At 36.9% G+C, this 26,383-nt stretch overlaps 2 protein-coding genes and 2 pseudogenes across 6 annotated transcripts; 1 reads left to right on the forward strand and 3 right to left on the reverse strand.

The window, feature by feature from the left end:
• Positions 1-131: 131 nt before the first annotated feature.
• Positions 132-5,936, reverse strand: LOC143303370 (survival motor neuron protein-like; annotated as a pseudogene). Its single transcript, XR_013059569.1, has 7 exons — positions 5,496-5,936; positions 3,253-3,333; positions 1,505-1,687; positions 1,265-1,379; positions 568-865; positions 375-445; positions 132-306 (listed from the first exon to the last, which is right to left on the reverse strand). The product of XR_013059569.1 is annotated as a survival motor neuron protein-like (transcript).
• On the forward strand, positions 2,383-4,714 carry LOC117162851 (adrenodoxin-like protein 2, mitochondrial; annotated as a pseudogene). The gene is made up of 4 exons (XR_013059571.1): positions 2,383-3,192; positions 3,608-3,719; positions 3,884-4,016; positions 4,384-4,714. The product of XR_013059571.1 is annotated as an adrenodoxin-like protein 2, mitochondrial (transcript).
• Positions 5,937-7,296: 1,360 nt separating the features above from the next.
• On the reverse strand, positions 7,297-8,568 carry LOC143303371 (uncharacterized). Of its 3 annotated transcripts, none has more exons than XM_076622848.1 (2): positions 8,420-8,568; positions 7,297-8,011 (listed from the first exon to the last, which is right to left on the reverse strand). In XM_076622848.1, the coding sequence occupies exons 1-2, from the start codon at positions 8,529-8,531 to the stop codon at positions 7,476-7,478; spliced, it is 648 nt and encodes a 215-aa protein (XP_076478963.1). In that variant the 5' UTR covers positions 8,532-8,568; the 3' UTR covers positions 7,297-7,475. The 3 variants fall into 3 exon arrangements, 2 of the variants coding, with proteins under 2 accessions (XP_076478963.1, XP_076478964.1); XM_076622849.1 differs by having other exon boundaries at positions 8,153-8,517; XR_013059570.1 differs by having other exon boundaries at positions 7,887-8,011; positions 8,089-8,517.
• An 11,519-nt stretch (positions 8,569-20,087) lies between these two features.
• LOC143303372 (glutathione S-transferase-like) lies at positions 20,088-22,890 on the reverse strand. Its single transcript, XM_076622850.1, has 2 exons — positions 21,955-22,890; positions 20,088-21,009 (listed from the first exon to the last, which is right to left on the reverse strand). The coding sequence occupies exons 1-2, from the start codon at positions 22,118-22,120 to the stop codon at positions 20,972-20,974; spliced, it is 204 nt and encodes a 67-aa protein (XP_076478965.1). The 5' UTR covers positions 22,121-22,890; the 3' UTR covers positions 20,088-20,971.
• Between the last annotated feature and the right edge of the window lie 3,493 nt (positions 22,891-26,383).

A 26,383-nucleotide genomic window follows, 5' to 3' on the forward strand; every position in this document is an offset into this window, starting at 1 on the left:
TGAGTGTATTTTATCAAAAATATGTTTTTTAGTTTTTCTTATCTTAGTAATTATTTTTAAAAAAATAAAGTCTTATATGAAAATAAAGCTGTTCTTTATTTCAAATAATTGAAGTAAATAAATACAATGAGTTTTATATTTTATATTATCTTATATTAATATCTTATATTTATCTTATATCTTATTATAATATCTTATTTTAATATCTTATATTATCGTTATATTGTTATTGAAAAAATTGATATAATCAACAGTTCTTCCTGTTCTCTTGATTGTTTCTTGCTTGTTTCAAACCATGATAATAACCTACAAAAGAAATAACATAGTCCATTGAAAATTTAATATACAATAAAATACTTATGTGAAATAATTACCTGTGTGAAAACCACTAATATACCATGACATCAACATACTTGAAAGTGCGTCTGTATCATTATCTGGTAATCTAGTACATTTTATTAAAATTTCGTATTTTTTTTTTCCAAATAAAATGTTAAACTTATTCCAAATTACTTATTAATATTAGAAGTATTCAGCATTCCATTAGAATTTTTAAATTGTACTTACTTGGCCATTAATTGTGGTGGTAAAGGAGGTGCAGGTGGCATTATATCAGTCATCGAATTGAAAGATGGTCCCGGTATGAAGCGATGTTTATACGCATTTGCTTCTTCAGAGTCACAATCCATTTTTTCTACATTATATTTTTTCGAATTTACATTTGTAGAAAAATTAGTCTCACAAGTCTCGTCGTTCTCTTCATTGTATTTCTCTTCCAAAGCTTTCTTTTGTTGTGCTATTTGACTTTGCAAACCTTCTGATTCTAAAAGAGAACTCAACTCGACTTTCTCTGTATTACCATAGCCTAAACACAGAGTAAAAGAAATTTTTGTCATTTAATAGAATGACTGAGTGCCATTCAGTTACTGTCCTTACAGGCAATGTATTAGAATTTCCCGTGCATAAATGTATATGTATAAATGTTTGCCTTGATATATGTAGTAATAATCACTCGTCTAATGAGGAGAATTATATTCCAAGCAGATAATAATGAACAATAAGTAACATGCATGTTTATGGTTCATGACCCTATATCCCACTATATCATCTATGGGTCTCCCCATAGACATTGACAGGTACTCCTGCCCAGTTAAGGACCTGCTGAATGACACTGTGATACACTATGCGAAAGCCTTTACTTCATATATATATGTATTTTTAGTACATTTCTTAATTGACATAACCATCATGCTAAAGGTATTACCTACAAATTTTACAACACACGTGCCATTGTTTTCGTAAATTTTTTATATTATAGCTTCATAAATTTCTCCATCCTCTGAGTATATTGCACGACAAGGTGCTCCTATGATCCATTTCTATAGAGAAAAGATGTGTATACAAATAAATATAAGTAAATAGCAAAATAAAATAATTTGCTTCTTAATCAATATATTTAATAATATTCTGTATCAAATTTGTAATATTCTATCAAAATCACAACCTTGTGTAATTTACTTGCGTGTTTAGGCTGCTTAAGATTTTGTAGGTTTTCTTTCGGTTGAGAATTTCCAACATCCATTCCCATTCGCTTGATAACTTCTTCTTTTGCTAAATTTATTGCTTTATCATATGCTTCTATTAATGCACTATCATCCCAAACATTATCATTGGCTGTGTCTGTATCCTTTTGAGATAGCAAATTATACGTTATTAATATTGATACAAGTATTTTATTATCAAATTATTGCAAATTATCATATATGTCATTTTTCAAAAATTGACTAAAAGGTAATGGATACTGTTAATTACTATTATGCTAAGATCTTGTACTAAAATAATGTTAAAACCATTACGTTTCCATTACCATACATACGTTTCCATTTCCTCGTATAAAAAGAACATTCATATCATCTGCCATTTTAAAATAACATCATTTAAATATTGAATTTGCTTCTGAAATATTAATTTGTCTCATTTCTTTAACTCTAACACATTCTAAACAATGATGACATTATACCAACTATAATACTAAAAATCTATTCCCCATTCATTCGAAAGATTATTTTTTGAAGCAAGATTAACATTGAATGTTCCCAGACTTCAATAACTGTATTTTACTTTCTTTACAATATCTAACAATATATTAGAATACTATAAAAAAATATTGTATGCACAAAAAACTGTTTATAGCGAAATAGCAAAAGAATTAATCACATATTATAACTAAAACGGGATTGTTAAGTAAATTATATTATACTGCATATGCGTTAGTGTTTCAGCTGGTAAATATAGTTTTTATATCTGAAGATAAATAAGATTTAATTCTATAAAATTGCATAATGAATTATACATCTATCTATTACTATTCGTATTTCCCCTTAGTTGTATGTTGTCAATAGCATCAATCACGAACATATAAATAAATATAGAAGAAACCGTTCGGAAATGGAAAGGGAAAAATGAACATGGAAGACAAGAAAGTTTTCTTCAGGTTTAGCGTATGCGTGATACGCTTTGAATGTCTCAGATAAAGATAAAGATACTCTGCTCATTTCTATTTGTTCCGCAGAACGAGAAATTTGTTGTCTTTCATATTGGTTTTTACGATTCAATTTTTGGGCAGTTTTCCCTAGCGAGTGTCGGTCCCTGTTTGATATAACCAGACCGTAATTTATACAGATATGTATTATAGATATATATTTGTAAAACTGAAATCAGATGAAATAAATGTTGTCTGAGGTTTTAAACGTTTAATAAAAACAATATTTCATTTGGAAAAAATGTAAGATATGTAAAATTACACATTGATCATTTTGCTGGTCTTGTATCATAAAACGTGTGGCCCGAAGAGCACGTGTCCGGTAGAGATACGTCACTTGTGTTAGGAATCGTTTTATAACCTATCACAGTAAAGGAACGTCCCAGTATAGCAGCCGAAGAATGCCGTGAAAGTTTCTGTACAAAGTACAATTGATCTACAATTGATATTTTCCGCAATATCTGGTGTTCGGTCAGGGTGTCCCATACTCATGACAGTGGAATGGCGTTAGTAAATCAATTACAAAAATTTTCGAGATCAATTCTCGGTATTGCATCAAATTATTCAAAATATACAAGCAACACAACGTTGCCCTTTTTGCAGGCAACAAGAGGAATATCGACCACGCAACCACTTTCAGAAAAACAAGAGTAAGTGATACAAATTTTCTTGTGCTTTCCTTCTTTTTTTAATAGAATTTCAGTACTTACCTTCCAATATAAAATTGGTGTCAAAATAATAATGCTAATAATAATGTCTAAGAAATTTTTCTCTTTGTAGGAGTACAACATCTAGAAAAATAACATAGTATTAATAGAATAGTATTAATAAGAACAACATTGACAGTGAACAACTAAAAATATAACACTGTTATAAATATATGATATACGAATTTTATTTATGTATTATTAAGACAAGTATATCTTATTTTTAAATTATTTCTATTATCATAAGTGAGACATATAATTAAGGTATAATTAAGAGAAGATTAATTGAAGAAACACAAAAAATAAAGAAAATAATTATATTGAGATAATTTTTATCTTTCATAAATATTATTTTCAGAGTAAATATAACGTTTGTTAAAGCAAGTGGAGAGAGAATCAAAGCAAAGGGAAAGTTGGAGATACTATATTAGGCATAGTAGTAAATAATGAAATTGATTTAGATGGATATGGTATGTTTTAAAGAAGCATAATTTACTTAATTTAAAATAAATAATTTTGAGGTAGAAAATATTTGAAAATTTTCATTTTTATCAAGTTTAATATTCTTATTATTTTTAACTTTTGATACTTTATTATATAAGTATGTTGTAATATTAAAATATAATTGATATAGGTGCTTGTGAAGGAACATTAACTTGTAGTACGTGCCATTTAATATTTTCGAAAGAAGTTTATGATGCACTTCCTGACAAACCAACAGATGAAGAATTAGACATGTTGTATTGAGCATATGAATTAACAGATACGTTAGTTCATAATAATCAGTATCAAATCATTCACATTATTAATTCTATTACCTTTTAATATTTTATAAAGTGAATTTTTCTATTTAAATTTATGTAAAAACAGGTTAGTATTGGGTATTTCGAAATCTGCATCTCAATGTAGAATTTCAAATCGCTATCTCTGAATACTACGAAACTGAAATTATAATAAATTTTCATAGTTTTTTATTTATGACCCTATAATCATTACAAATCTATGTTGGAATTAGCATATTTACAATGTTGATTTTCAAATGGATAAATAGAAATCTTATTGTGTATTAGTATTAATTTGTATAGCAATAAATATATTTATTGACATATTCAGTTATATAATATTTAATTTCAGGTCACGGCTAGGCTGTCAAATAGTAATGTCTAAGGAACTAGATGGAATTGAGGTAAGAGTTACATCAACAATTAATGATGCAAGAGCATAACTGAAATTATCTATAGGTTTTTGAAAATTTGTATACAATGTTATACATCTCTTGTTAAAAAACCCTTGTTATAATTATTAAAATATTGGTATTAAAAAAATATAATAAAGAATCTTGTGTTTAAATGTGAAGCTTATATATATACATATGTTATAGTATAATTGCAATTTTGATATTTGTACATTGCCATTGTAAAAAGCCTATCCAATTATGAAGAAAATATATCTTTTATTTTTAATATACAGGGTGTCAATTTTAAAACGTTCATCTAAATTATTTTCGTTACTATTAAAGATAAGAAGAAATGTGTACTTGGTTATGATAAAAAAGACTCTTGTGGAATAAATTTTGCAACTTCTGAAAGATTAGATAAAAGCTTAGAACCTAAAAAATAATTTGAAATTAATTTCGTTTAGATATACTGTTTGATTTCTTAGCTGTGGGCAAGTTTAAAAGATCATCAAACTCATGGTCAACAAAACAACAGAAATGTACATGTAATGCTTTTTCGTTTCACAACAAGTTATCTGACACTATCATCATTTTCGTGGCACATGCAACATTATCGATTCAGTATAGTAATGTTTTGGATTAAAACAAATGTCTCGACATTGGGGCAAAATATTTCAACCTTTAAGGACTAAAATTAAAACTTATGAGTTTGTTTATAATTTTAATAGATTTTATTAATATTGTGTTTACTGGTTTATTAATTACAAGAAAGTTTGTAAAAGACTGAAGTTTTACGTAAAAAGTACAAATATTCTTTCAACAAAATTAGTCAAATCACATCATTATTTATACATATTGTATATAAATAAAATATGCGGATATATTACTTTACCCTAGAATTAAAATTCAATAATATTGAGGAATCTTATTTATTCAGATTTTGTACATTATCGCTTCTAACCTCGGATAATAGAACAACAAATTAAATATTTTTAAACAAAAAAACTTTGTTCCTTTGTTTGATTTCCCTTGCTCGCGTTTCTTAACTACTTAGATATAAAATACTTACGTTTTCGAAAATTCATACTTCACAAGCTACTAAACGCTTTATCTGTTCAGAATAATTTATTGTTTTCTTAACTAGGTACATAGCAAATACATCTATTAAGTTGGTATTTCTCATAATTACCAGTACATAAAGCTAAAACACTTTTGTACTATGCTTGTTATACATGGATCTAACAAATAATTTAACTTGTGTATTGTCGTTTGTATATTTTGTTACGTGTAAAATATTCTATTTCTACACTACTTACAAGTTCGATAAAGTGTACATTACACATCGTGAAATTTACATATTTTCACTTGGTTACCCTGCCCAATTCGAATATAATTCAGAACGTATGTGCTATATTTATATATTCTGCATTTGTTTTGTATATTATGTACACTGATCTGATCTTTGTAAACGCGAGTTTTACGATATTAATGAGAAATTTGCCAATTTAATGGAAGTTGTTAATTTTTTCTGGCACGTTTCACGTTAGCAGACATTTTTCTTAAGTTACAGTCGAAAAGTGTTTTTATGTAAAAGAATAGGAATGATCAAGTTATTTTAAGATGACAAGATATTTCACGTTTTCTATTTAAATATAGCGTTAAATTTTAATTCCGTCAATTCGTATATACTCATACATCGAATTTCCTTTTCTCATGTCATTTCTTTTCTTTCATTTCACATTTAATTACAAAGATAAAGTGTAAGTACGTTCCTCATAAAATTAATATCAAATGTCGCAAAATATACAAAAGTAAACTAAGAAGAGGGGTACATATTATTACACAAACTGTCGTTCATATTGCATATGTACATATGCAGTATAAAAACAATACTTTTTAGTTTTTAATCTCTTGTTTAAATAATCCTAATATCTAAATTTGTATCGGTCATTGATTCGATATAACTGCGTTTATTGGAAGTAATTAAGCTATAGCCTGCGCACAAGAGAAGAAGGAACAAACACGTATAGTATACACGCTTAAATAACAAAATTAAGTCAGTTTACGTTCAATGTGAACTTGATCAAAGTTCCAGTCTCGAATTATAGAGTTTCTTACTATCAGTTTACAAAATTCGATATTACGATTATGTACCGTATTTGAAAAACATAAAATGCTTTGTTCAATTTTAAATAAAACTAATATTTACCAAAGCGAATACGAAAAAAATGTTATCATCAAACTCAATTTTCAATTATCAAACTTAATCCAGCACAAATACAAATGTTATTCGTGCTTTTTTACTTTTACTACTTTTCAACTCTCTATAGTTCGAGATTTGAGTTCCGCTAACTTTCTTTCTACTGCGCATGCGCAACAGGAAAACTTGAATTACACGTAATAGTCAAAAATTCGAAAATCTTATCCTTTCGTGGCAGCGAAAGTAACCTAGGACTAGAGGTTCCATAACATTAATAATAATAAGGCAATAATATTAATATTAATAATAATGTAACCGAGTACTACTAACAATATTAATAATAATAATAATAGTATGGTAATGGCAAGATACACGCGGGTATAAATTAATCATTCCTTTCGTAATATCTACGACGTCTTCGGGATATTCTTTAGAAATTACTTTATTTCTGGTGAATATTCATTAACGAGCAACTTTTCTCTCTGTTTCTTATCACGATTTTTTTCACTTCATCACAATTGTACCGTTAGAAATTATTCAAAACATTGTTAAAATGTCCATGAAATATATGCAATTGCCGTATTGAATAAGCGAGTAATGAAGTTGCTGTTTCACTGAATAAAAGTGAAATCTCCAATGAGTGTGCTCAAGTATATAAGTTAAAAAAAGATTGGTACATCAATGCCTATTATTCTTAATCAATATTCATCATTTAACAATTAGGACCGAATTTTTACAAACCAACTCTAAACCACGACCCAATTTACAAATAAAAAGATCGATGTGTAAATTAACTATCAACTATTAATCTCCAATCCTATGTGAAGATATAATGTTCGGACCAAATTCCTAAACTAACGTGGACAATTCATGCGGACTATTGGTGGTTGCTGCGCTACTTAGATCCAATGTGGCAGCCGGAAGACCAGGACTGACGCTGCCGGTTGCTTCCCGTGGCAAATGCTGCGATCTATTTAGCTTATTTCCAGGACTCGGTGGCGATCTATCTGCTGGTGTATCCGGTGGCGTAACCACGTTTCTGTGTCCGCTCACGTTCAGATGATTGTGCGTCGCCGCGATCGGAGCTGGCGATGAGAGCAACAAGGGCGGTGGAGACATTGACACGTGTCGATGATGATGATGCTGATGATAGTGTTGGTACTGTGCAGCTCGGCCGTGCGTTGCGTGGCTGGTATTTAGTTGGTTCGTCACGGGCCCATTTTCGTTGGGCAGCCAGCATGGTGGATGGTTAACGGGCCACGTAGTTGTTGTTGCTGTTGTAGCTGGGGCTGGTTCTGGTGCTGTTGCAGCTGCTGCTGACGCTGCAGCTGTACCGCCGCTTCGCACTGTTCGCGCGCTAACGCCTTCACGGCATTCGTCTTCTCCTACGAAATAAGAATGATAGGTTAGGTTGTAGTCAGGGGCCATAACAAATTAAAAAAGTTATAATATAAGAATTTACATTTTAGTTGAAATGATTCTAGTTACGAATAAGTATTAAAGATGATTCAAATCTTTTTCGTTACCGATAACCATGGTGAAAACTCTTTTGGATTACTTTCAGCCATTGTCAATCTTATTGTCAATACTACATGCTTGAAGTAGAAGGAGGGGTACAGAGAAAAAGACTTTTTCTCAGCAAATATAATCGTTACTCAATTATTTTGTTCAACAGTTTTACAAATCTCCCAAAAATAAACGAGAATACGAAAATACACTGAATATCGTGTGTATGGTTATTTATAAAATCCCCTTGAAATAGTTGCGATCGCGGATCACATAAACAAACGAACCTGTCATTCTACAGAGTATCTTTTTCGGTGAAATTATGCAAACGTAAATGTAACTTCGGTAGAACTCCTCGAGAACTTGTAAGCTTATATCACTCTGACCCAACCAGTCCATTCTAAAGTGTATAATTTATAAGAGGGGATTATATTAATACGCGGAGGATATGGTAGGTGGTAAGTTTTGCATATGAATGTTTGTTGATACAACGAATGGTTAAATAGAGGTTTTCATGAATGTGATAAGGACTAGATCGAATGTTTTAACACTTATAACTAGAATGCGTATTTTTATACAAGTTTGTAGTTTTACGAACACAATCAAAGAAATAAAATTTTAATAGAGATTTGTTTTCTTATATACGTATATTTTAGCGCATTTTATGCATTTTGCGCCATTTGCGTACTTTTCAATTTCGCACGAACGTATAAAGATCAGCAATATAATTATAACGCTTCTTAAAAATGTGAAAAATCCTGGTTTCCTAAAAGCTTGCAATTGATTTCAGAAAAATTTTTATGAACTCTACCAGATAAATTATGGTAACTCTGAAAAACAAAATTTCACGATAAAATGATTTCCGGGTAAAATACACATAAAAGATGATTTAGACGTGTTTGAACGTGTTCGTTTTCTTTTTTAATAGCGATATGTTCTTACCCTCTGCCACACGAAGACGTTATGGACCATTGCGCATCCACAAAACACGATGCCAAGGCCTATGAAAACCGACGTAACGATTGCCGGCGTCGAATGAAACTGGATGAATGTATACAATATCATACCTGAAAGCATTGTTAGAGGATCATTATAACACGTATGCTATAACAAGCGGGACAAAGAATCAGCGCAAATACATATTCTCAATACATATAATTCTCGAAGCGTAAACTATATACATATGCTTTTCATTGAAATTTTCAATACTAGTCGCAAATTATTTTTCAATTAATTTATTATTTAAATCTTTATATATCAATTCTCGACGAATAAATTACTTAAATTATAGAGAATCTATCTTCAGACAATAGAGAATTCAATATTTTTGGTCGTTAAGTAATTTACAAATTTCTAAAACGATTACGTTCGAAGTTTTGGACAGTATTTGAAGTTTCTAACATGACATTAGAAAAAAATAAATAAATTTTATGATATAATTAAAAAAACATTGTAGTCTATCATAATTTCTATTCCGTCAAATTTATTAAAACGCAGTTTTCTTCTGAACAGAGTCAAAATGTCCGTCTTGAATCGAGTTCAACAGCTTAACGATCGATCGAGCGAATGATAGCTGTGTAAACTAGCATGACACAACGTAAACTTTAGATTAGATCTCGATCCATCCACCAGCCGTATTCATGCATGACATGAATATTCTGTTTCAGCTCTTTATAAATTAATCTGTTAAAACTTCCCTAAAAGACGATCATTTTTTATTTTTCTAAGAAAAATAATGACTATTCGGCGTTAAAATTAACTTTATTTCCATTGGATTTCTAAACTGATTTCATACACTCAGAGATAGTTCACAGTATCTTTTAGATTCATGCCTGAATTCAAGAAAAATTAAACGTATAACTTATGTACTAGTATCTTTCAAAAGGTTAAAGTTGACAGAATTGAAGGAATTGGTTCTTACCAGTTAGAAAGACGGGAATGCTAATGAAAAACCCTCCGACAGCACATATCCGGCTGATGGATGATTTTTGCAGGTACTTGTTACTCCTGAAACAGACAAAATTTGAAGTGAAAGTCAGTTTCACGATTCTATGATAATTGAGCGAAATATAAAGGAACCAGTTTTTTGTTTAACAGCCAAGAATCTTTCAAAAATTCTACTGTAATTGACACTTCAAATATATTTAGTCAGACAAAGGATAATCATAATCGCAACGTTAATCTTAACTTTAATTCAAGGATCAAACAGTATCATTATACATATAAAAGTAAACATAAAGTCTATCCACATTATTGTTATTATTATTATTATTATTATTATTATATGTTATTCTATAATTGATTTTTATTTCTTTATTATCAATATTATTCTATTTTCTATAATGATTCAATTATAGATCTTATTTTTTGTCAATCATATTTCACTGAAAAGATCACTTTGAAAATAATCTAATAGTAAAAAATGAAAAATAATCTTTTTCTACCTTGTCTTCATTTTTTACAAACTCTGTCCACCGCCGTAAACCTATTAAATGCATGAAACGACAAAGCAAAGCTGCTTCACATAATTCCCCGCTCACGCAGTGTCAATCAGCTCACGACCGCAAACGATACTGCTAATTTCCAGCGACCACGAACGATTTCACCGTAATTGCCGGTGTGAAATTTACCAATACGTGCTCGAATTGGTCAATAATGAATAGAGCGCTCTTGCACACACTAATCTACCAACAAATAATATTGACTCAATTGAACAACAGCGCCTAGATTAACGGACAAACCGCATGTTCCAAACAGATTTACAATCACGGCAGAAAATACATGCCGTTATAGATGTTTCCTGGTCAAGACTAATTTCCACGCGTTAAGAACATTGTAACCGGAATCTAGGAAGAACTAGCACTTCCTGGAATAATACTATTGTGTCCTCGATGAATGTCTCTCCGCAATGCCCTCGAGTGAGTTGTTTTTGTCTTTGGTCGTACGACGTTCGGGATGAGAATTCGGGGACGGTTTTGCGCTGCTTTAATACTCGCACAACCATCCATCCATGGGACTGCATCTTTTTAGGAGGACCAGTGATTAATCTTTTCCCACTCATTTTCATCTCTAATTTCTCATGAGGCTAAGATTCCTGCATCTTTTATCATAATAATTTATTAATACTATTAATAAATTGAGACAATTTTACACGTCGTATTTTGCGTTATAAGATGACTTGTAATTTGTAAAATTTATCTGTAAAATTCCTTTGTTTGTTTTACCGAAGCAATAGTTGGCATTTCTATACGACAATAAGAATTTGTTAATACTAATAATTTGTAAGGTTATCATGTTATCATTCTTCTAATGGATAGTATATTATTGAAACTTTTTTTAATATTGAAACGCGATATTTTTTTGGAGAAGAAGTGCATAGTAGTAAAGAGTTGAATTCTACGGACGTAAAAAGTGGACATAACATTTTCTGTACATGGAGTCGCCTGGCCTAAACATTTTATGATTTCCGGGCAAAAAACAGACGAATCCAGCGCTGATTTTAAAGCAACTTCGTCCAAATAAGCCACAATAAGAAATTCCCACGAAACAGTTGCGTTCATCCACTTTCGAGGTCGCCGACCTCTTTGAATGCGTTTCAAGTGCGTCGTACCAATGAAACTTCGAGTTCTAGATTAATTTCTCAGCCTTTTGCGTTAAATTTAACCTTCCGCGTTAGTGTATTTCGGACGAGCTCCTATTTTACACTTTCGTCGACTTCACCAACGTAACACACAGCATCCGCAAGTAAAACTGTCTCTTAAATTTGATGTGACACCAATACACGACGAGAAGAATCACAATGCCATTTTTATTCCACTTCGTTAATTTTTCGTCGTAAGGTTTAGCTGTAAATAGGATTAAAAAAATTTAGATTAACGAGGAATTTAAAATTGATCTGTTAAATCAACAATTTCCATTAGTTGTCAATAGATTTTATAAACCTCAGATTACTGAGAAATTATACACATTGCAAAATATTTACCATTGGTTACCCACGCTACACGTAAATTTGATCAATCTACCAATGCACTAACACTGCAATAAATTTCTATTGCAACATTCCACGCTCCTTTGCCGCACCTTAAACTCCTCGCTAGATTTATTCCACCTTAAAGTGTCACATAACTCCTACGACACCGATATCAAATCTTAAACTCCACCAAATTCCAGAGAAACTTGATTTCGTCGAAAGTAAGAGATTAAACTTAAAAAGCAATTTATTTCATCTTTAAACTATCCCAAACTTCTTAAATATAATTTATATATATATTTCGGAGATGAAAGAACACCGGAGCCTTTGGAATTTTGGATAATTCGGCAACATTGTAACCTAGAATCTACTATAGCTGTAATTGAACAATTGTAGTTATTCAACCCGATTGTAATTGTTCGAGAGTCGTGATAATGAGCTTGGGCTCGAGGCGACAGTCAGTTGCCGAACGTAGCCGCGGTCACAGGATGAACGCTTTGTCTAACAAAGGTATGGAGTAATTTTATAGCTCTCCTTAAAAGAAATATTCGTGGCGACACGCGACAGTAAACATTCCAACGGTTTCTGTCCCGTGGCTCGCCACGCGCAGACCCTATTCTTCGACTAAGATGATTGCCAGATGTCGATGCGTCTCCGCAGTACATGTTCGGCTAGCCCGAGGGCCCGTTATAAATCTTAAGGTTTAGTTAACTAAAGTCCTTCAAACAGACAAACAGTCTCTGTCCCAACTACGGGAAGATAGGGGAGACATATTTTTCAACGAGCGGCGTCTCCCACTAGCAACTTTCCCTCGAGGGCGGCTAGCATCTTTTTCTAACCACCGATATGGAGATTGACCAATTAGCAGCAACGTCAATTTCCCTTACTTTCTGCACGAAGGCTTTTCTCGACGAATCCGATGATCTTGTATCCTTAGATACACCCCGTTATAGTTTTCCTCTGTGGCATCATCGGGACGGGAAAGGCATTCTCGCTCGCGATCTCATCGATTAAAGAGTAACGCCTTCGCGATCAGTGATTATTTTCAGACTTAGACTTTGTGAGTACGTTCTGTTGTCATCCCGTTGGCCGCGGATTCGTTATTGAGCCCGAGAGCATCGTCACTAGTGTCGCGAGTGCCGAACTGCCGTGATCAATTGTCAAGACTGTAATAATTCTATCATTGCAATAAACTACGCCTGTGTGTACCGTATGAATGGCTAATCCTCGAGAAGATTCATTTGACGCCCACAACCCCATTCCCAGTGACGATCCGACATCAGAAGTGGGATCAGAACGGTTGCGAGCGCTGGAAGGGCAGGTCGCTGTCATGAACAACCTAATTCATACGCTAATGCAACGACCAAATACGGGAATCACCAAATTACCACATTTTAACCCAGAAGTCGCAGGCGCCGACCCAGCCGCGTGGTGCGCGGCTGTTAGTAGGGCCATGCAGAACAACCCCCTGCGAGATGACGCGCTATACTCTGCCTTAAGTGACTCTCTACAGGGTTCTGCAGCACATTGGCTGGAATGACGGGAGACGGAGAAGTTACTTGGTCTAAAGTTAAGGAACGATTCCTTATACAGTTCGGTGGCCGAGAGACGACGTCCTCATCGTTAATCAAGGTATCCAGGGAATCGCGGGGAACGGGCGAATCCACGGGGGCGTTTGCCGGCCGTGTCCGTTCCCTCCTGCAGACGCGGTGGCAACATTCTACGCTAGACGAAATACTTAACGCTGTCACTCTCTACATATTAATTCCACACGACCAACGTCTTAAACGATTGGCCCTCACGAGTGATATCAGAACGGAAGACCAATTTCTGAGCGAAATGCGACCCTTTTGTTACGAAGAAGAGTCGACATTTTCGCCGAGAGATGCACCGGCGGAACCCGAAGCTAAGCGACGCAAGTTATCGTGCCACCAGACGAGGTGTCATTACTGGTACTCTCGGACACAGAATAAAGGACTGCCGCAAGAGGATGCAGAACGAACAGCAGAGGGATGCACGACGCCAGGAAGGAAGCCGACCGGCCGCACCGTCCAAGGCGGTTTGCTACAGGTGTCATGCGGAAGGTCATATCACATCTAACTGCCCGGCACGACGGGACGGTAGACCAGGCCCCAAGGATGAGCGTAAAGTCAACTCCTGTGTCACGTAATTTTTGGGTTGGTTGGTGAAAATAAAATATAGTTGAGTCGTAACACAACTATCAACTTGGTTTTAATCAACCTTTATTATGAATTCAGCAATCACAATGTAACACGCACTGAATTAACATAAATCACAATTCACTCCAACCACGTTATGTCAGACTTAGTTACAACGATACATTAAGTACGCGACTTATAAGAGTAGAGACCGACATAGATATATTGACTATTCTAAGGATACAGAATAAGTGAAGTCTTACTGACGATACTGTGTCTGAGGAAAGCTAGGGGTGGGGGTATCTAAGGACAAGGGACGGAATTTACGACAGGAAATACTCGCTTGGTCCGAACGACCTTAACTATAAAAATGCCAAGTGCCCCTGGTAGGCACTTAAGACTATTGAGGGTGCGCGCCAGGGATATGCAGGTATCTGGGTGCCATCCTGTCCGTGGTGTATGGCCTGGTCTCTGATATGAATTGACGTTACACCTGCGTGGTGGAGTCCCCAGCCGGTAGTTTAAGTCATCTGGGTGAGTCGTTCCCATTTTACTTCGATTCCGGAGCCGAGTGCTCATTAATTAGAGAATCTGTCGCTCCGAAATTCTCCGGTAGGAGAACGACAGATATAGTAGTTATGCGAGGAATAGGAAACACCTGCGTTAAGAGTACATCCCAGATCTTATCTACGGTACGCATTAACTGTTTTACATTGGAGATAACCTTCCACGTTCTGGCCGATAGTCACTTGCATTATGATATCATGATTGGCCGCGAGATCTTAAGCCAGGGTTTTGATGTAACTATTACACGGAATAGCGTCGATATTTGTAAAACGAAGACTATTAATGCCTGTAGTAAAACCTCCGAGGACGAGATCAATATCAATGCGGTTGACACTGACGTGGTTGGTAATGATAAAAGTCGGTTAATTTCTGTCCTCGAGAAATTCAAAGATTCATTCATTACGGGCTTCCCACGTACTCGCGTAAGCACGGGCCAGTTAGAAATACGGTTAATCGATCCTAATGTTACCGTGCAAAGAAGTCCCTACCGACTTAGCGAAGAAGAGCGTAGGATAATGCGTGAGAGAATAGACGAGTTAATTAGAGCAAAAATCGTGAGGCCGAGCAACTCACCGTTCGCGAGCCCTATCTTACTTGTAAAGAAGAAAGACGGCTCAGATAGACTGTGCGTAGATTTGCGGGCATTAAATAAAAATACGGTCGCGGACCGGTATCCCCTACCCCTCATCGCGGATCAAATCGCGAGATTGCAGAAGGCGAGATACTTCATTAGCCTGGACATGGCCAGCGGATTCCACCAAATCCCCATTCATCCCAATTCGACGGAATATACGGCGTTCGTTACACCCGACGGGCAATACGAGTACGTGACTATGCCGTTCGGATTGAAAAATGCACCATCCGTTTTCCAGAGGGCCATTCTCAACGCCTTAGGCGACCTCGCGTATTCGTTCGTTGTTGTTTACTTGGACGACGTCCTAATTATTGCCGACTCAGTAGATCAAGCCCTAGAAAGGTTGAGCACCGTATTAGATACCCTCGTGAAAGCCGGATTCTCCTTTAACTTTTCAAAATGCTCCTTTTTAAAGACATCGGTACTCTACTTGGGATATGTAATTCGTAACGGAGAAGTCCGTCCAAACCCGGGTAAAATACAAGCCTTGAGTTCTTTACCTGCACCGTCGACCGTCACACAACTTAGGCAATTCATAGGTTTGGCCTCTTATTTCCGAAACTTCATTCCCAAATTTTCACAAGTAATGAAACCCCTGTACGCACTCACCTCGAGTAACAAGAATATACCTTGGACGGATAGGCACGAACAGATAAGATAAAAGGTAATTTCCGTCCTGACTGACGCGCCGGTGCTAATGATATTTGACCCCAATTACCCCATAGAACTACATACGGACGCTAGCTCGGAAGGATATGGAGCCATTTTAATGCACAGGGTCGAAGGTAAAAATCGAATAGTGGAGTATTACAGCAAAAGAACTAGCCCTGCGGAATCTAGGTATCATTCCTACGAATTGGAAACGTTAGCAGTTGTAAACGCCGTCAAGCACTTCCGTCATTACTTACACGGACGAGAATTTCTCGTTGTCACCGATTGCAACTCCCTGAAAGCATCCAGTAATAAGGTACACTTGAACGACAGGGTTTACAGATGGTGGGCTTACCTGCAAACTTTTACCTTTGACATTATGTACCGGGAAGGTAAACGAATGGCCCACGTAGATTTCTTTTCGCGAAATCCCGTAGACTTGGATCGCAGTACGTTCAGCAAAATTGTAGAGAAAGAAATTAACGACGATTGGCTACTAGCGGAACAACGTCGCGACCCACAAATTTCCGAGATCGTCGATAAATTACAGAACGAAGAGCTCGCGGAAGACGTCGCGAATACGTATGAGTTACGGTCCGGCACCCTTCATCGTAAAATACAGAGAAAAGATAGAACTCTCTGCCTGCCCGTCGTTCCGAAAGGGTTTAGGTGGTCTGTTATTAACCATGTGCACCAGTCCATTATGCACTTAGGTTGGGATAAAACGCTTGAGAAACTGTATGAGTATTACTGGTTCGAAGGAATGGCGAAGTATGTTCGCAAATTCGTAGAGAACTGTCATGCTTGTCGAGTTTCAAAGGCAAGTTCGGGTAGAGTACAAGCCGAATTACACCCCATACCTAAGACCAGTATACCTTGGCATATGGTTCATATGGACATAACGGGCAAACTAAGCGATAAAAACGATTCGAAGGAATACGTCATTGTGTTGGTCGACGCCTTTACTAAGTTCGTATACTTGCACCATACCCGTAAGATAGACTCCATCAACACCATTAAAGCGCTTAAGTCCGCTATATTATTGTTCGGCAGTCCCTGCCGGATAATAGCGGATCAGGGAAGATGTTTTACGGGCAAAGAATTTCGAGACTTTTGTCAAGATAAATACATAAAACTCCATTTAATTGCGACCGGAGCTAGTAGGGCCAACGGACAGGTAGAGCGTATTATGAGTACGCTAAAAAACATGTTCACAACAATAGAAACCACCGGGCGGTCCTGGCAAGACGCGATCGGGGAAATACAACTGGCCTTGAATTGTACCACCAACCGCGTGACTAAGTCAAGCCCGTTGGAACTACTAATCGGTACAACAGCGAGACCCTACGGCTTATCCCTACCCGACAGTATCGAAGAAAGAGAAGTAAATATCTCCCATGTAAGACAGCAATCATCGAGAATACATTCACAACCAACACACCAACTGGCAGCTCTTCAGAGAAGTCTTTACACATTCAACCTCAGTCTTCACCCCACTAAAAACAAAGAAAGATATCGAAGCAGCCACGGAATACTTAAACACGAGCATAATAAACGCAATCCGCCTCTCCACACCGACAAAGCCATCTAACAGCAAACAAGAATATCCCCAATACATACTAAAAAAAATAGCAGAAAAACGTAGACTAAGAAGAGTATGGCAAACCCATAGAACACCGGAGGATAAACGCAAACTTAACAACGCAACTAGAAAGCTATCCAGAACCTTAAAAAACTATAAAAACGACTATTTCCATAAATACCTTGCCAGCTTATCCCCCACAGCCGACTCCAACTACTCACTATGGAAGGCCTCCAGGAAACTCACACGCCCCCCACAAATAATCCCACCTATCCGCCGTCCGCAAGGTGGATGGGCACGAAGCCCTATAGAAAAAGCCGACCTGTTTGCTAAACACTTGTCAAAAGTATTCAAACCCCATTCCCCCAAAGCCGCCGCGGACGTTACTGAATACCTGCACACCCCCTTCCAAATGTCCCCTCCTATCGAACCCTTCTCCTCTGCAGAGACTATAGAAACAATCAGTCGCCTAAACCCCAAGAAAGCAGCAGGACACGACCTAATAGGCAATAAAGCAATCAAGGAACTTCCCACAAAAGGGATAGCACTCATCACATCGATTTTTAATGCTATCCTTCGCCTGGAACACTATCCTAAGGCCTGGAAAATCTCATTGATTACCCTCATCCCTAAACCCGGTAAACCGATATACGAAACCAGCTCCTATCGCCCAATCAGTCTTTTACCTACCCTGTCCAAACTATTCGAGAAGATGCTCACGAACCGACTCCTTCCAATCCTAGAGAACTTGAAAACACTCCCAGATCACCAATTCTTCTTCCGAAAACATCATTCTACAGTAGAGCAAATCCACCGCTTAACTCATACGATCAGCCAAACACTCGAAAAGAAAAAATATTGCTCAGCGGTTTTCCTAGACATCCAACAGGCATTCGACAAAGTATGGCATGAAGGGCTACTATACAAGCTTAAAAAGATCCTACCTCACCCCTACTACTCCATCCTAAAATCTTACCTAACCAATAGACAATTCATGGTTAAATGCCTAGACGCCACTTCCGCAACATTCCCAATAGAAGCCGGCATACCCCAAGGTAGTGTCCTCGGACCCCTACTGTACTCCATCTATACTGCTGACCTACCTATATCAAACGATATAACAATAGCGACATTTGCAGACGACACAGCGCTATTAGCTACCCACGCAGACCCGGTAATAGCCTCATCCACTCTCCGGCGAAGTCTCGACTGCATGGAAAAGTGGTTTCACAAATGGGGCTTCAAAGTCAACGAAAAGAAATCCTCACATGTAACCTTCACGCTCCGAAAACAAACCTGCCCCCAGGTCACCATCAACAATGCAACAGTTCCTAGCAGGGACACAGTCCGATACCTGGGCATGACCCTGGACAGGAGACTAACGTGGAAGACACACATCTCAGATAAAACGAAGCAACTAAAGGACAAACTAAAAAAACTCTATTGGCTCACGGGCCGACGCTCCAAACTAAACATACAGAATAAAATTACCCTCTACAAGACCGTAATAAAACCTATCTGGACCTACGGAATCCAACTATGGGGAACAGCAAGTAACTCCAACATTGAAATACTCCAACGCTTTCAATCGAAAACGCTAAGATCCCTAATTGACGCACCTTGGTATGTAACCAACGAAACCATCCATCGCGACCTCAAGATACCTACAGTCAAAGAGGAAATAGCAAAATATAGCGACAGATATAGCAAAAGAGTCAACAAACACCGAAACCCCCTAATCACTGGATTACTCGATACGACGGACCAGATTCGCAGGCTGAAGAGGCACTACCCGCTAGACCTAAACGTTAGATTCATTTAATTATCCAAATTAAGCATATGCACTTACTTATAATACTTATAAATTATACCTATCTATAATAGGTATTAACTTATTGTAAATAAACAGCCATGTCACTGCGCCACGCCAGAAAAATTACTGAAAATTCTCAACGCGAGAATTGATTGTAATTTCAACAAATAAATAAAAAAAAAAAACGTGCATTAACGTTTTCAAATCCATTTTTTATTTTCAAAGAACATCATATTTGTACTCGGTATTGCCAGTAAGTATCATGAAGAGACGAAACGAGTATCTCGAGTTAAGTATTGTTTAAAATAGTATATAGACATCTAGATATAACATTCAATGATTTTTCCCTCACTTATTGTAAATTATTGATATTGTAAAATTATAATTGTAAAATTATATAGTAAATGATATTGTAAAATTATATAGTAAATGATATTGTAGAATTAAATAGTAAATTCACACGATGTTTAAATAATTCGAAATAACGATAGACCAAAACCTGTTTAAACGAGACACAAGAATTAATCGTGCATTTTATTAAAAAGTTAAGTACGGATAAAAGAAAGATAATTTTCGAACTTTTTTCGAAAGAACATACATTTATTATACAACATACATACATTTATTATATATTGTATTCTTTCAAACACAATAATACCTTCCATAAAGGAGCACAGCTCAGATGAGACTTTTTATAGTTAAACATTTAACGTACTCATAGACACGAAATTTTTTTTTTTAAATAGAACTGTTACATTTTACGACACGTATAACATCGAACATTTACCAACATAGCGATGCCAGCGTACATATATGTAATATCGTGATATAGTATATTTACAAAGAATGGACAATAGAGATGTTAATCGGACAGAAAAAGACGATTGTTGTTCAACCTGAACTATTCACGCCAAACGTACAGAAAACAGCGCAACTAAATAACTAGATAGCGACTCGACTTTTACCAAAACGCAATCAACACTCTCTCGGCAACGCCACTCGCAAACTCTGTCTCCGCTCAACTCGCACTCGGCTCCACGACTCACACTCTGTTTCTCGACTCACACTCTGGCCGTTGTCGCATTCTATTGCCTTTTTCCTAGGCCCACCGCACACGTGTTCTGCAGACGCTCGTAGCCAGGGTCACGTAGGTCTTTTCCACGAAACTATGCACTTGAAAAGACCGATGACACATCGTTGGGCCTGTCGGTGCTTCGACTTTCTCGCGACATTATTCATAGTTCGCCCGATATCTCTTAGGCCTTTGTTCCACGATGCTACATATATATATACTGGTGTACTGGTCATCTTTTTTCCACACGTTTTTAGCTTTTTAGCTGTTTGTGTATGGGCGCCTAATCAGCCAATCAGAAATAGCCGGTATTCTATGAATTCTTTTCTTCAATGCTCGAAGAGCTGGATATTTATCCAAAGCTGATGCCCCAAACATATACTCGAAATTTTCAAGGGCCGCTGCAAACACGAAGTCCGCCCATGTCGTCTGAAAAAAGGTTTGTATACATTTATTTTGTACCTCCTCTATTAAACAATTTTTTTAATTTACCTTGAAAAATGTGAAAAATCGAACTCTTAACTAAAGATCACTAGCTTTTTAGGAAGAATTTGGATTTTTATTTTATTGTCAGAATTTAATGGATAATTTTAGAAACTTCAACCTTTGGAGGTATTTGTTAATTAAAAATGACAAAACTGGTATTATGTAAAAAAGAGTAATGTGTATCCTGAATCAATGTCGAATGGAAATTAGACAGTTCTATAAAAATAATCCTTCTCACGATTCCACAACTTCATAGCTTAATTAAATACAATTCTTCGGCGATATAATTACAAATACATTTACAGGAATTGTGTAATATGATAAATATCTCGTTAAAGAAATTGAAATCGTAAATTCCGCGGATAACCAGCGTTTATCATATAGAGACAGGGATTTGCAAAGAATAAAAGTTGTAGAACGTTGAAAGGCGTTGAGAGAAACGTGATGTTATCCCGTTATTCGTTAACGCAACGCAGTTAAAAAAAATCCCGTAGGAAGATTACGATAATAGATAACCTGAGTCGAGTGTTTGTCGGGGGATCTAAAAGATTCTTTCGAGTTGAGCGTCTGAGATTGCAGAGAAGAAAATTTGGAAACCATCGAATTCGCGATGTCGATAGAAATCTTCAGTTGGAATCGTTGTATCATAACGTAGTCTGCTTATTGTCGATAAGACTTTACTAAACTAAAAGTGACTACTAAAAGTTTCTATCCTCTAAATTCTATCTACGATTCTATAATCTAAAAACTGACTTTTGCAAACAAACTGTAACATTCGCTTAACGGAAAGACATACGTATCTTGTTTGTACTCGTCTTTTCACAATGAATTCTTGAACGTCTGTCTCTGTGGTGAGACAAATGCAAAGTCATCTCATCAGTTACTCACCTTGCTTCAAATCTCCAAGAGTATCGACGAGCACGTCGCATATCATCGCATCCCATTCGTTCCTTCCCATTAGATCGTACTTCTTCGCCAAGTATCGCGCCACAGCGTTACTCTGCGCTACCGGTTTCCCGTCTATCTCCAGCACAGGCAGCATTTTATAAGGCATTGCTAAGAACAAACATGGCTCATATGAACACTGTGTAGAGGGAAACGATCGATAGGAAATCACAACACAGCTTCCGAGGCCGTTGCGTTCTTGTGAATAGATGAATCGAAATCATTTCGGTTTTAATCAACATGGCCTAGTAAAGAAATACAGAAATGTCTTCTTTCTCCTTTTTTTTCTTTTCTTACGATTACGATGGACAGGGTATCGCGTGTTTTTGACTGTTGAGAAGAACCTAAAGTTTTTAAAATCAAGGATAAAAGATCGAGTATAAAATTTGTAATTCTCACGGAAAGGAACGAATCTGTCTGATGCGGTGTACTGAATGTACGAGGAACGATCAGTATCGTTTTGCGGGAAGACCTTATGCAATGATAGTGGACTTACAACTGCGAATAAAAAATTCACGTCGCATAATACCAGACACGGAAAAAATATTAGAAAATGTACACGGTTCTTGTAATGAAAATTGAAATGCAAGGAATATAAATCGAATGTCTCTTGCGAACGTAATTTTGTGTTTTACACCGACAGGATTGATTTACAGACTTACGTTGATTTTTGGTTTCTCTATCTGCAAGCGACATATAAGATTATATCGAAGACTATGCTGCGTAAAACTTTTATTATACTATTTACGATAGAAATGTCGCAACGGAAGATCGAATTTTATGTCTGCTTTGTTCTTTCGACTTTTTAGCTATGTTCTTGTTCATTTCCGAACTGATTTCAATTTTTTATCCTTTTTTTCCGACAAGTCCTAAAAATTTTTTAAATTAACGAGAAACGTAGAAGTATTTTTGTATTCCTATTTTAAGTCACCTATTTACGGTTTTCTCAAAATATTCGAAATGCTTCGATTCATTGAAAACAATAAAGATTGCAACACAAAAATTCGAGAATCGTAAGTGAATTAAGTTGGTATTCGATAAACACGATATTACGGAAGCAAAACTTAATGAAAAGTTCGACTTTATTCCGTATGAAATTTTACTTTAAGTAAGTTTAGCCTGCACGTGAAACGAAAGTTTTATATACAGAAAAGTTTGAGTAAATGGTAGATACCTGAGAGTTGAACGATGAAAGTAAAAATCGATTCTTCACGCTTACAATCCTTGTATTCAGGCCAGAGTTCTTCGGGGATCCTCTCGTCGGTATACTCGATGCCAGTATATGCAAATATGTACCGTATATGTTCGGCACGACCACGGGCATTGAAGTAGATTAGTTTGTAGGTAGGTTCGTCGCTCATTTTCCTTGCTCTGTCAACTTATCGAGAAAAATGATACAATTAACTCGTGTAATTAACAGACTGTGTGCGTGTTTGTGTGTATAGAGAACAATTTATTTATAGATGGAATAATTCGTATAATACGCAAAATAAATCATTTAGAAGGCTGGAATATGTGTTTTTGAAACAATTAATTATGTCGAAAAATATTTCAAACGAGATATAATTTTGAAAAAAATAATAATTAAATGTATGTAAATGTATGTAATAATAGTTAAATGTATGTAAATGTAATAATTAAATGTAATTAGTTGTGAAAAAAATAATAATAAAAAATAAATAAATGTAAAAAAAGAATTAAATGTAATTAGTTTCTTTTTACGCACGCGATATTATTGGCGATATATGAAGGTCAACTTTATTTTTTTAAATAGATATATTTATACATATATTTATAGATATAAATACATATATTATATAGATATAATAGTATATATAATATATATAATAATATATATGTCGAGTCTGAATCTCCGAGTCCGAGCTCGAGGCGCCCTCCCGGGGAGAGCTCGCGGGAGGTAGCGGTTCTGCGTTGAAGTTCTCCATCGTCCGGTAGCGCGTGGGGTACCTTTATTGTCGATAGTTACACTAGCGACGAGGGCCTCAGGCTTGATAACGAATCCGTGACCAACGGGAGGACAGGTTCCCTTGCTCTAACTCACACGTGCACCACTCCCTGCTCGTAAGGCACTCGACTTCCTTCACCGATCAGCTCTCTAGCAAGACTGCTCGTCATCCCAACGACGCCACCGAAACAAGACTCCGGTCGAGTGTCTCAGTACACACGATCCTCCGATCGACGTACGATTGCTATCGGTTTGGATACTTGCGATTGTTTCGTTATGGCTATATTAGGCTCTAGGTTGCAAGGTTAGGGTGTTGTCCTGAAGTTCCAGAGGGGCCCCGGCGTCCTTTCGTCTCCGACTCGGCCATCCTGACACTTACACGTCCTCGTGTGTGGCCTGCTGGCTTAGTCTACCCGTCGGGGCTTCCACCACGCAGGCATCGACCCGGCGCTCGTCCTCGGGGCAATGTTTTTCTTCTCGCCGCGATGGACAGCGAGACGCGATGTGTCCCGGCATGTGGCAGTGAAAGCACAACGCTTTTGGTGGTGCAGCCGGTCGGCTTTCCTCCGGGCGTCGGGGGTCCTCCTTCGGTTACCACTTCGCCCTCTTGCGGCATTCGAATGTCGGATGTCCGTAAATACCGCAGTGGCCACACCTGGTCCAGGGGGCGGGTGACCTGCCTCGTTTGTTCCCGGAGCTCGCTAATGATCTCCACGGCGGGGGCGTTGGCCACTCCGTGTATAGGAAGGGCTTCATTTCTCTTTGGAATTGTTTCACCGACGTGATGTCACTCGTGAGCGCTAGTCGTTTAAAACGTTCATCGCGCGAGCCCAGCAGATGGAGGGCGGTGGCGGCGAGTACCTCTTCCCTGGTTGAATTTCGCCACTTCGACCCCAGGAGGGTGATGATACGATTTCCGTACGCTCCTGGTGTTTCGCCGTCCCGCGGTAGTTCCTCGGCTACCTTGATTAGCGACGCGGCTGCTACTTCTTGGCCACCGAAGTGCGCGGCGAATTGTTCCTTAAAATCTGGCCAGGTGAGCTCGTCGCCGTTCTTTATCTGCGTAAGCCAATACGCTGCCGGACCCTCTAGGGCACGGTTTAGGGCAGAATACAGTGCGCTGTTTTTCAGGCGGTGGTCCCTCATGAGCAGGCCGACGGCTGTGCACAGGCGGCTGGATCTGCGTCCGCGGCTTCGGGGTTGAAGCACGGTAGCGATACCCAGGTTGCCCGGTGTCCTTTCTTCTTCTTCTTCTTCTTCTTCTTCTTCCTCTTCTTCTTCCCTAGCGACCGCTTTAGTGCGCGCACGATACTCTTACGATCCCGTGCCGACAACGTGTGTTCGGATGCCACTTCTGATGTCGAGTCTGAATCCGAATCCGAGCTCGAGTCACATTCCGAGTCCGAGCTCGAGGCGCCCTCCCGGGCAGGGCTCGCGGGAGATTGCGATTCCGTGTTGGAGTTCTCCATCATCCGGTCGCGGGTGGGGTACCTTTATTGTCGATAGTGACACTAGTGACGAGGGCCTCAGGCTTGATAACGAATCCGCGGCCAACGGGAGGACTATCATATAAAAAGCAACAGGATACACGAAATAATATAATTCTGACTAGGACAACATAAACGCAAGAAGTGTTGATATTGAAAAAAATATTTAATTTTGTATATAAATATTTTCATATTTAAAAAAGTTTCCGGAAGCAGGAAGATTTACAAACAAATAATATCATAAACCGAATGTTTCATGATCCTTTTCTAATTAGAGTGTGTGACAGCATGTGAGAACGTTTCTTAAAAATATGACTTATTGCAATTACTTAATCGCAATTATAAACGATTAAGACCTTCTCACAACGAGGCAATCTATCCAAAGTATAAAACTCGTTATACTTGATGAGAAAACAAATCTCTACTTAGGTTTCATTTCGTTTCATCGCGTTCATAAAAAGTGAATTTGTATGAACACATCGTGCAATTTAGTAATTAGGACCGTTGATCTCGCTGCAACATAGATGGATAGAAAAAAGCCATTTAAAATGATACAACGTCGGGAAGACAATTATGAAAATTATAAATGGAACACAAGATAAAATTGTTTAAGATTAATTCTTCTTTTTTTTTTTTTTTAATCGCGAGTGTTTGCAAACGAAGTTTCAATCTGTTTACAATGATAGCAATGAGAGGAGGATGTCTATGAAAGTTATAAATGCGATATTGAATAACATTTCTGCGAGTGGGTTTGTTTTTCGTTACAAATGTTTTTTAAACGAATCTGCAATCTGTTGGAAACAACGGAACAGTAACGGGACGACTGATAGGGAAATAAAAAAGATCGCGTTTTATTTGAACAGACAAATCTTTGAAATCTATTCGAAAGTCTATTTGAAATGGTACGAGCTCGAAAAGA

This window comes from Bombus vancouverensis, chromosome 11 (assembly GCF_051014615.1).
Source record: "Bombus vancouverensis nearcticus chromosome 11, iyBomVanc1_principal, whole genome shotgun sequence".
NCBI lineage: Eukaryota > Metazoa > Arthropoda > Insecta > Hymenoptera > Apidae > Bombus > Bombus vancouverensis.